Genomic DNA, 12,191 nt, shown 5'->3' on the forward strand with positions numbered 1-12,191 from the left:
ATATTTATGTTTCATTTTAAACTCGATTATATAAATTCTCAATAAAGGAATTCGCACATCACACTCTATGCTCACAGCACGAATGGTAACGAAAAGAATGAACATTAAATAGTTATAATCCAATCGATGAAAGAGGAATACCTCGCTTTTATTCGATATGCCAAAAAAAAGTACTAGAATAACTGAAAAGCGTGAATTCTACTAAAATATACCAAATAATTTTTACATACTAAATTCTGTTGACAGTACCTCAAAATCTACCAAAAAAGTAGAAATCTACTAAATCTGGTCACACTGCTATTCAGTCACTAGTCACTACTACCGACTACGGACTACCGAGTACCGAGCCGTTGCCGTTCACATTAGATGGCCGCCCGGCGCCCACTAAAACTTGCAGCGCAACTGCTTGTAATTCACTGCGCTAGTTCGCCAATTCACTTTTGAAAACATTTGTTGCGTATGTCACGTGACCCGTCAGTTGTCATCTTAATAATTTACGTACGTAAAGGTCTTAGCATAGGAACCGCGATAAAATAGCAAAATAAGGAATATTATGCTGGTGCATAATCACTAACGCCATCTCAATCAAATAAAAGGAGATAAGGCAGTAGTTTTCTTCTCTTTTTTTAAATTATATAAATGACATGTATGGAAATCAAACCTTTGGGGTATTGAATTAAGGATATAGATTTGGCCTTTAGAAAGCTATGAAAATCAGCACTACGCCTCTAGCGGAGCAAATGCCTACCTCATTTTGCCTCATCACTTACCAAAATCATAATTTTTTTAAATGTTATTTGTATATTTTAGTAAATTAAGTAATAAAGTACTAAATAGCTAATTAAGTTATAAATGTGTGTGATGTAGGAGAATATTTTTTTTTCTTCTTTCCTTATCTAAAGTAGAGGCCACTTTAGGTTGGGGATGGGATTTCTACCATCTACGCACATAAGGCATCTTACCATAATTAACACAAAAGTATATTAACGATGATCAATTTAACTTTTTAATGGGAATTAATAAAGGGTTAAAGACATTTTTGCTTTTAGAAAGAAAGAAACAATAACAAAAATAAAACTTACAGTAGTGCGCAGTGTTAATTTGTTGTAAATTAGCAAGGCCCCAATTATTGCCCCATGCTGTGAAGCAGATGTTGTTAACTTTTGTATAACATTTAACAATTAAAAAAAGACACTAATAATTGGCAGATATTACAAAAACATTAGAAAAATTAATAAAATAAGACACTCAAAAATAAGAAACGTTACTAAAGCTACTAATGCCCTGAACTATGCTCTAAAGCTTAAATGGAGATGGGCAGGTCATGTAGCAAGTCTCTCTGACGATCGATGGACCATAAGGGTGACCAGGTGGGGTGGCCCTATTGGGTAACGAAACAGAGGAAGACCGCTCACGAGATGGTCGGACGACATTGCTCAAACGGCTGGCTCGAGCTGGATGCAGCTCACCCAAAATCGAGATACCTGGAGATCCCTGGAGGAGGCCTACACCTGCGGAAGGGTTCTTTCAAAATAATAATTGGGAATTAGATAGAAAAATAAGAAAAAAAAAAATAATAATCGTGTAATTTACTTTCTTAAAATATGTGTAAAAATAGTATTAAGTTTACTTTGTTCTTTTACAAGAAATAAAAGGGCTTTTTTATTTTATTTATTTTATTATATACATAATTTGTATTTATTACTGATTGATTATTTAATTGTATCAAAAGGTAATGTAGGAAAAGGATAAAAATAATAGACCAAACATTATTTTATTTCATTTTAGTCATTAGGACGACGTTAGAAAATACAGTTAAACATATTATATTATGTTTTCTATCCGAAGGTATACCTTCGCTTGCTATTTAGCGCAATTTCTATACAAATGTGAATTTAGGGCACTTCCTTATGAACACGTGTCTCATTATCATGTTGTTTGATGTTTCTGTTTTTTTATTGTAAGAGTTTCATAGCATCGGGTTATCTCATATTGATATTTGACGTCTGACGTTTACAAATATAGCGCCATAGGCCTCTTGGGTAACGCTAGTGGCGCGGCGTTGTGGCAGATTCAGGCAACACGCGGGCGTCTGAGAGCGATCGGCTGTACGCTTTACGTTATTCAGTCAGTTGAAAACGTTAAAAAGTGCTCTCAAAAACGAAAAAAAAATGGGTGGTACGAGGTACTGTGTTGTGGGGTGTAAAAATTCTCAATCTCGGAATCGTGGATTAACTTTTTATTCGTTTCCTAGACGGAATTGGGAAATTAAAAAAGAAAGGAGTGGATAAAATTTGTCAGAAGAATGTAAGGAAATATTTATTATGACGAGTTGATACCGGGAACGTATCGAAAATATACAAACTCCAAATTTCCTGTTTGTAGGCTATACGTTTTTTTTTAATTGAATTTATGAATTTAAAAGAATATATTTTCATGGTACATGTATTTACTTATCATCAAAAAGGTGTTTTGAACGAATCAATTTTCACTGCTATGAGAAAAACGACCTCGAGTTGCCAAGAGTAAATAATGCCGTACTTATACCCGTTTACTTATGTTTCTATTGGCATTTTTTTTTATAGAACGGGGGGCAAAAGGGGCACGAGGCTCACCTGATGTTAAGTGATACCGCCGCCCATGGACACTCTTAATGCCAGAGGGCTCGCGAGTGCGTTGCCGGCCTTTTAAGAATTGGTACGCTCTTTTCTTGAAGGACCCTAAGTCGAATTGGTTTGGAAATATTGCAGTGGGCAGCTGGTTCCACATAGTGGTGGTGCGCGGCAAAAACTGCCTTGAATAACGCTCAGTTGTGGAACGGCGGACGTCGAGGTGATACGGGTGGAATTTCGTATTCTGTCTCGACGTCCGATGATGAAACTCAGCTGCAGGTATTAATCCGAACAACTCCTCTGAACACTCTCCATGGTAAATGCGGTAGAAGATGCAGAGTGACCCCACACCTCTACGCAACGCCAAAGGATCAAGCCGCTGGGAGAGGGATTGGTCGTCGACGATTCGAACCGCTCTGCGTTGTGTACGGTCAAGTGGAAGGAGCTGGTACTGAGGAGCCCCCGCCCAGAGGTGAGAGCAGTACTCCATGTGGGGATTTTTATTGATTTTTTCCGAATTTGCGCTTTATATAGTTCCATGCGGTGGCCCGGAGTGAAGTAGCGCCTCACCTTGCTGAGCACACCAAGCTTTTTGGAGGCTAATTTAGCCTTTCCCTCCAAGTGACCGCGAAACTGAACGTCATTCGATATGTCAACGCCAAGTATTCCAATGCTGGCTGTGGCTTTAAGAAGAGCCAAATTTAATCAAGCCAAAGAATTTAAATTGATTATAAAAATTTACGAGAATTTATTCTTTTTTTTTTCACATTTACCCAAACATTTTTTTCAAAATCCGCTACCGTTTTAGAGATAGATACCGGAAAGGGCGCTAGACCCTGTAAGTTACGATAATTAAGAAAAAAATTCTATGAATCCTTAAAATTTATATAATTTTCATTGTTAATTAGGTATAATACTAATTTATCAGTGGAGCAGCAAGTACCTAATCTTGCATACCAAACACCTTAAACTATTAAAAGTCGGTTCAGCATAACTAATTATTACTAATACTAGTTGTGGGAAAAAAAGAAATACCAATTATATTGAAATAACTGACCTCTTTACAGAATCCAACGATTCAATGAGTATATTATCACTTTCGCACATCTCGTTCAGCCATCGAGATGACACACATCATCATTGGAAACGAATTCGAAAAGCGATTTGAAATAAAAAATAAAAAAAAATGTTTATCATGTATCTTTCAAAAAAGTGGAAAATTTTGTTATTGTAGATTTAACTACTGATGTCTTTTAAATTGTTGGCATTTTTATTTACAGTTTTATCGTTAGTTTATCTGTTGCAAATTAGTGATTATTATATTTGTTGATTGTTATTCTAAAACGAATTGTTTGAGATGTCACATTGAATGAGCTTCGAAGTGGATCGTTACTCGCCGGCCTGGGCACACGTAGCCCTCTGTGCTGACCTCACTTGGGCCTCCGAACCTCCAGATGATTTTATCATAGCCAATCAGGTAGCCGCACTAGACTTCCTCTATCTCCTTCTTATCAGTACGTCGGTTTTGCGTTAAAGTTTAATTTATGTCCTCAGCGCCTATTGGCACAACACTGCCGTGTCTCGCAAATATTACAGGACCATACGACAGAGTCTTCGCAAAATTCAACGAACCGATGTGAGGCAGCGGGTATGGATTTAAGTACATCTTCTACTATACCACTATCACATTTATCTACGTCGGGTTAATGGGCTAATTGGCATACCACAACACCGAAGGGTGTAAATCTGTATTTAATCATAGCATTTATAAAATTATTATTATTTTAAGATAAGTAGAGGAAATACTACAGGCAGGTGTAAAATGACGTGTTCGGCTCCTTTTTTATAATAATTCAATTCCAGAGAAACACCTCGACAATGCTAGAGCTAGTGGTCAGAGAAGCGTGAAAGACGTGATACCGGAATCTAGACTGGCTCAATTTTATGGAAACTTTTGTTACGACGAACACAGGTACCAATATATCGTTATAGGAAAACTTGAAATATAATACAGTAGAACCTCGTTAAGTCGAACCTCGATAAGTCAAAAACCTCCAAATCTCGAAAAAATGTTTTGTTCCCTTCCCTTAAAACACCAAAACCTCCATTACTTGAAATATTGACCCTCTGTTAATCGAAATAATCACCGAGTCCCTCCAAGCCATTTTGGTACATATTTTCACTCTATAACTCGAAAAATTAAATTTGACCTCTGTATCTCGAACATAGGAACGTTTTATTTTACAACTTGATCATTTGGAATTTATTATCTCTATTGTTCGAACAAAAATAAGTTACCGACTTTAAGAACTTGCCGACAATGTGAGTACACTATTGTTTCTTAGAAAACATTTTAGGAGTATACAATAATACATTTATGACTCATGGAAACATGTGTTTGCTTGCTCTCAAAATTTATAAGAATAAACCTCAAACTCTTTATGTCGAATCAAAATCCGCCTAAGTCGAAATCCTCCATAAGTTGAAAACTCTATAACTCGAATTTTTTGGCGTCTCCCTTGATGTTCGACTTATAGAGGTTCTACTGTAACTAGTAATAATATATAAATATAATTTGTTGGATAGAGAGAGCTGCTACACAAACCCAAATGACATCAGGATTCGCCCTTACTGCGCTCAGGGATACGACAACTCCGATGTCACTGAATGCTGGATGTTACCCGAGGTAAGTTTTTTCCTAGGTTTTTATTATCATTTATCATAATAGTAGTCTATTCCGAAGTAAATATTGAAAAAGTACATTTCTCCAGGTTGAGTATTGGTTTCGTAAGCTGATGGAAGATCCCTCGGAACGCAGCATGGTGCCACGACGACGCAGGCAGTACCGAATACCAGCTGATGACGATTTGTGCGTACTTTTTGAAGTAAAACTTCTTTAGGCGCGACTAGGTAGTAACTCAGAATTTATTTCTTACGGAAGTAACGCTTACTTGTGTAGTTAGTTAGTCTGTGTAGTTTCCGCTATTTAAAAATAATAATTCGGATTGGTCGTAAGTATACGAGTATGTCAATTGTCGTATACTCAACGCTTCTTGACTTATACACCATCTAGTAGTGAATATCATAATCAATTAGGATTATTTATTTCCAAATTTTCAAACGGATCAATAATATTGTGAATAGCAAAGTGATTAAAAAAATGCAACAGTTTTACAAAATATTTTAAATTGCAAAGTTTTTTGAAAATCTCTAAATATATACTTATTAATTTATTACTTTTAAAATAAGTAAATTAATTTATTAACTTTTTAACCGGATTAAAGTTATGTATATAAATTTACAATTATTTAACATAATTTTAAATTTAACCGACGTTTCGCGTGCTTTACAGCGTGCGTGGTCAAGGTGAGTAATAATAAATTAATAATAAATTTTCTGACGATTGCGACATTCTATAATATATTGACATGTGCTGTCAAATATCATAAAATTTATTCATCAGCAATTACTTCACTTCACAATTGAAGGTTCTCGACTTTTAAATAGTAATTATCATGAAATACCGATGATTCTAACTGGAGATTTTAATTTTAATTTTCGCTCTCAGGAATCTCAGCCGTTAGTTGATTTTTTACATAAAAAAATTGATCTATCTATGAATACTTCTCGACTTCATTCAACAACGCGTTTCGGTACAACGATAGATGCTGTATTTTCAAGAAAAGTAGCAAATTTAGAAAGTATTAAGTATAAAAATTTATGTTTCACAAATTATGATGACATTCAATTACCTTTTTCGAATGAATAATATTAATATAACATTTGAATAATCTTTGTAAAGCACATGAATAATAAATATAATTAAATTATAATATGATATTTATTATTTAAGTTAATATTTAATGATTTCAGTCATATATGCCGTCAACGCCAAAGAAGTTTTACTTCAATCGTGCGTAAAGGTTACACGCACACACTTTTTTTTTTACTTTATACATATTTAATAGTACCTACTATTAAATATGTATAATATAAAGCTTCCGAGTTTAAAGTATATAAAGGCTATATAGTACCCTAAGAATCCTAAGCTATGTGATACAAATGGCGATGGAATACTGCACAGTACTGTACGGTACGATAGTTAATCATGTGTTAGTATTAATGAGCACCAATCGGCAGCTAGCGAGCGCTGGAGCCCGATTGGTGCACGGAATCTAGAGGAGGCGAGCCTGGAGGCCAGAGTGCGGAGTGTGCGTCAATTGTGGGAGGACGAAGAACAAAAGCCACAGCCCACTCCACCCCAGAACTCTAGGAAGATGAGGGCACGCCGCAGACAGCCCCGACGACTCAGCGCCCTGGCCCCCCCTCCGCCCCTCTATTCTTTGGACACTTCAGCGCAACTAGTCTGTGACCCGACTTGTAAGGTATGCGCAACGACTCACTAGTAGCTAGCTAGTAAGTTGACATATGTTAAGTACCTATCCGATTTTTGTTACAGTTCCATTTTGAATCTCCTAGAGCGCCGAGCGCTGATTTTCAGCGTGCAATAAGCCGCTACTCCGCGAGTATGCAGGCATTAATGCGAGCCACTGCGGCCAGATGTCCCTTGTACCGGGGTACTAATGTGAGCCGATACGCTCCCACCGGACAGAGACCCTTAAGATGCTCAGATAGACGCTGCATATGGTGGCCGAAAGATGCTCAGCCACCTAACAAATATTACCAAACAAAAATACGTTCAAAACCACAACCGCAGCCTGTTTCTACTGATGAGGAATTGGACAGGACTGAAAATGTTAAAACACCAGAAGAACCTCTTGAGAGATCAGATAAACACACCGAGGCTGAGATAGAAAAGCCAGATAGCCCAAAACTAAGAGATAAAATAGTAGAGGATGATCAAACGGCCTCTACAAGTACAGCTCCGACTACAAATTCTGAACGAAAGAAACGACTTTACAGCACCGTCCTTAGCATGAGTCCTCCGATAAACATAGCAGCAAGCTGCATAAGAATAAACAAGCTCTCACCTGGAATTTTAAAACTGAATCCAAAAATTGTGCTGCAGACACGCCTAAGAACTTCAACTGTAGATAACAAATTTGAGGAGCTTGAAAAAGAAGCATTAGAACAATATAAGGCATCAGACGAAAGCATTGATTCCAAATTTCAAGAACTAGAAAAAGAAGCCGTAGAACAATATAGCACAAGTAACAGTAACACAAGCTGCAGTAGTGGACATTCGGCAGAAAAGAAACTCAACTCTACCATAGATATCAAGAAATCATCAAAATTTCCAAAGGATAAATCGGTTGATAGTGTTGTTATTTACTCCCAAAATTTTCCGGATCTCAATGCAAGAGGGCACAGTAGCGTTACGAATCTAAAAAACTCCCATGTCCCCCATAGGGGGGAAAAAAAAGAACTGAACCACAGATCGTGTAAAGCTTATAAAAAGAATAAATCGGAGTCGCATCAAGCTGGGTCTGACACAGATTATGAATCGAGACACAATAAAGCCAGTCATAAAGGCGCTATGCATTGGACACTTCATCTGATGCCACCAAAAAAGAGACACTTGTCTTCTTGTGTATCGGATTTTTCCTCAGATGATGATTTAGTAGAACCACCAAGTTTTATTAAAGACAGGCCTTGTATTAAGCACCACTTGACTGGAAAATTTAAAATGTCGGCTCATGGTGCGGGAGATTTACAGCCAATCATAAGAAAAACATAGAATCATGCAAATTAATGTAAGCTAGCATAGTCAAAAAATTGTTCAGTATGTTTATGGGGTCAAGTAAGAGAATGTAACAATTTGAAGCTATCAATGTGATCGAAAACTTATTTTTACTAGTCATAAATAATTTGTATATATATTTTTGTATTTGTCTTTACTTGTTATTTAAGAAAACAATTTCAAATAATGAAACTGTTACATTGACAAATTGCTTAGATGTTGAGTTATGAAAAAATAAATATTTATATTTATTTGTATATCTGGATTTTATTTTGTTCCCAATTGTTCCAAAAACATTTATAAATACATATAACATTTATACTCTATTGTCAATAACTACCAATATGAATGGATTTATTCAAACAAATCAGCTTTCTTCTAAGAATTTTTCTAAGTCTGAACTATCAACATCCAATTCAATTTGTTCAAGTGCTGTTGGCAATGGCTGAGGTCCTGAACCTGTAATTTTTCATTAAAAATATATCTCTAATATATAAATCAAATACTTTTTTAAAAAAAGATGGTATTCAGAATAAGCACATTTATCCAAACCTAAGCTACAAAAACACTGAAAAGCTTATTACTTACATGTAAAAAATTGGTTATTCAGGTCAAGCAATCTTTGTAAGAACTAAATAATAACTAAAGAGTCATACAGTTGTTCTTTAATAAATTTTACTTAAGTCATTTAGTAGCTCAGTTGTGATATTAATAACGACAATTAGAATTTATTATTATTGATAATTTCAACAGATGGTGTTAAATGCCTTTTGTGATTTAAAAATTAAAAAAAATTATTACTGAGACAACTTCAGGTTTTATTTTAGACAAGTTCCATAACACATAAAAATACAAACCTGAAGGTAAGCTGCCACTGGTCAAATATCTTGCAACATCACTCTGGAAAGCAGCTGCACTAGTTTCTCTCTTTATTTGCAGCTCTGCAAACTGTTGTCTCTCTCTTTTGTTATTTAGCTCTGCATTTTCTTTTGCTAACTGTGTTCTTGTTTCTTCAAGCTGTGCTGTTAATGTATTGTTTTTTTACACATAACGAAAAAAATGTATATTAGATCACATAAAGAACCTAAAATTATAAAAAGTACTTACTCATTTTCTTCTTCTTATAAAGACTTAATTCATAATGATGATCAAGCTTCCATTTTTCCATATTATTTTTTTCTACTAAATCTTCAAACTCAACTAGTTGCTCCTCAACTTCTTGTAACAATATTTGTACATTTTTTAGGCCATCCATACACTGCGCGACACTTGCTGTTAACATAGGTAAATAAGCTATATTATTTGAAAGTTCTGTCGCAGCTTTTAACCGTTTATTCGAAATCTCATGTAAGTGAAGGACCAATCTATCTACTTCTTCGGCGGCTTTTGCATTTTTGTCTGCATATTCATGTAGTGCAGCCCATTCTTCATGATATTTTTCTAATAGTGCACCACCAGCTCCGAAATTTACTCTTTCGTTGGAAACTTTCTGTTTATCTTTAAATATATTAGTAACCTTCTGAACCTCTTGCAGAGTCTGCCGAAGATTATTACTTGAACTTAAGCCATCTTGTACGACTGAAATAAATTCTTTGAGATTGCCTAGCATTCTTTAAAATAAACTAAGAACGGAAGAGAATCAAAACAAATTTAAAAAGTATGAATCTTGTCATCACATAATATAAACAATTGACTGATCACAGAACAAGTAGAACAAGATAAATAGTCAACGCCATGTACTCTGTGGTCGAAAAAAGTGAGAGCGCCACAGAAAACTAGAAGATCGTTACTTTGTCGAAAATAATTTATTAATTATTAATATAGTTAATTTACATTAATTAACTACTAAATTAAGGCCTTAAATTAAGGGCGTAGAACGACCGACAATAAACTACTGACCATTTTTGGAGTTTACTCCTTAAGAAACGATTTGAGTTATAAGGCCCGGTACGGAAATTTTATGAGGAGTAAAATCAAGTGTAACACGAAAAGTTGAGGCGTTACGTAGAAAGAGACAAACATATATATCTGTAGGATTGAACGTGTAAAAGAATGAGATGGAATACATTACACAGCGTATCTCATTCTCGGAGTCTCCTCTTTGCGCTATACTTCGTAGTCTCACTGTATAGTTCACTACCTCCAGTCTGAGAGTTGAATGTGTGCGTATGTTTGTACGTGTGTGTTGCGCGCCTGCGTATTACGAAGTTCTGCCACAACTTGTATACTGCTGCCGAGTACAGGGTATGCATGCTGTATAATAATAATATTATTATTATTTTTATAAAGACCGAGTCTCTTTTTTTTAGGTAGCAGAAATGGTCCTATACATATTATATGTAATTAATATGTACATTCAATATCGAATTCTATTAAATCATTCGAAATTATATACCTAAATCCCATATGTTACGTTCATTATTATCTCATAATAAAACAGAGCTATCATGCTCAATTATGCTAAACGTATATAAAATATTGTAACCACCACCCAAACAATACGAAACACGAAATTATAAACAGAGTTAAAAATAAGAGAGCAATTTGGGCTGTCATGTTATATGATAATATACAGGAGTGTCGATTTCTTTAATCTTCGGATAAAAGAACTAGTGTTTCTACATATTTTTTTTTGTGGCAAACGGGCAGGAGACTCACCTGATGTTAAGTGATAGGTGATGCCCATGGACACTCACAATGCCAGAAGGCTCGCAAGTGCATTGCCAGCCTTTCAAGAATTGGGACGCTCTTTTCTTGAAGGACCCTAAGTCGAATTGGTTCGGAAATACTTCAGTGGGCAGCTGGTTCCACATAGTGGTGGTGCGTGGCAAAAACTGCCGACAACCGGACAACCGGAACGACGGACACCGAGGTGATTCGGATGGTATTTTGTATTTTGCCTTGACGTCCGATGATGAAACTCAGCTGCAGGTATTAATCCGAACAACTCCTCTGAACACTCTCCATGGTAAATGCGGTAGAAGATGCAGAGATGTGGGCATCTCTACGTAACGCCAAGGGATCAAGCCGCACGGAAAGTGACTGGTCGTCGACGATTCGAATCGCTCTTCATTGAATACGGTCAAGTGGAAGGAGCTGGTACTGGGGAGCTCCCGCCCAGAGGTGAGAACAGTATTCCATGTGGGGCCGAATTTGCTCTTTAAATTTTTCTATATTATCACAAATAAGTACTTAAATGAAAACTATTTTTACATTAATTACAAATTATAGTTAAACCAGTGCAGACAAAGCGCAGACAATCTTGTATGTGTTAGGCAAAATTAAGCCTTAAGAAAATCTTCAATCTTCTTCTGGCTAAGCAAGCCTACCCTCGTACGACCGGCTAGGACACGTACTTTTTTAAGGACAGATATCTGATACTGGTCGCTTTCAGTCTGTGTTTCAAACTCACGCAAGACAGTATCAAGAAAACGCTTCAGAAACAGAAATTACGTTTTAGTCCTCATTATCTCATCTTTTAGTTGATGAGGTGCTAGCCGTGGCGTGAGTTTTATTAGTGATGAGGTCTAAAATTTTCTTTTATTTCCAAATGCTAATATTTTTATGTTCAGGCATTTTCTATCGAGAATTTACTTTCACGCGGCAAAATTTATTTTATTAAATAGCGGCTATGTACTTGGCAGTCCAAGAAGTGAAGTTCGGATAAGTGGCCGTTCGGGTAATCGACGGTGAATGACACCTATTTTACAATCGTGTATTCTTTAGCTTGGTGGTCGTGAACGATTTTATTCAATTCAGATGCTTTTCACAAAATTTTAAAAACTTAAAATAAATGTGTAATAAGATATCTTGTGTAATGAGTTGGTAGAAATGAAAATAAGTACCTTTATAAAAAAAGAGTCTTCGGTAAGTAAAAC

The 12,191-nt window shown here is 35.9% G+C and overlaps 2 protein-coding genes across 3 annotated transcripts; one reads left to right on the forward strand and one right to left on the reverse strand.

Annotated features, from left to right (window-relative positions):
• The first annotated feature begins 3,531 nt into the window (after positions 1-3,531).
• On the forward strand, positions 3,532-8,570 carry LOC125050501. 2 transcript variants are annotated; one of them, XM_047650393.1, is made up of 7 exons: positions 3,542-4,089; positions 4,167-4,260; positions 4,476-4,584; positions 5,199-5,298; positions 5,384-5,481; positions 6,757-6,997; positions 7,072-8,570. In XM_047650393.1, the coding sequence occupies exons 1-7, from the start codon at positions 3,982-3,984 to the stop codon at positions 8,308-8,310; spliced, it is 1,989 nt and encodes a 662-aa protein (XP_047506349.1). In that variant the 5' UTR covers positions 3,542-3,981; the 3' UTR covers positions 8,311-8,570. The 2 variants fall into 2 exon arrangements, with proteins under 2 accessions (XP_047506350.1, XP_047506349.1); XM_047650394.1 differs by lacking the exon at positions 7,072-8,570 and having other exon boundaries at positions 3,532-4,089; positions 5,384-5,522; positions 6,753-6,859.
• Positions 8,567-10,004, reverse strand: LOC125050502 (dysbindin-like). Its single transcript, XM_047650395.1, has 3 exons — positions 9,421-10,004; positions 9,171-9,335; positions 8,567-8,772 (listed from the first exon to the last, which is right to left on the reverse strand). Exons 1-3 carry the CDS (start codon positions 9,920-9,922, stop codon positions 8,681-8,683), a joined length of 759 nt encoding a protein of 252 aa, XP_047506351.1. The 5' UTR covers positions 9,923-10,004; the 3' UTR covers positions 8,567-8,680.
• Between the last annotated feature and the right edge of the window lie 2,187 nt (positions 10,005-12,191).

This window comes from Pieris napi, chromosome 6 (genome assembly GCF_905475465.1).
Source record: "Pieris napi chromosome 6, ilPieNapi1.2, whole genome shotgun sequence".
In the NCBI taxonomy this organism is placed as follows: domain Eukaryota; kingdom Metazoa; phylum Arthropoda; class Insecta; order Lepidoptera; family Pieridae; genus Pieris; species Pieris napi.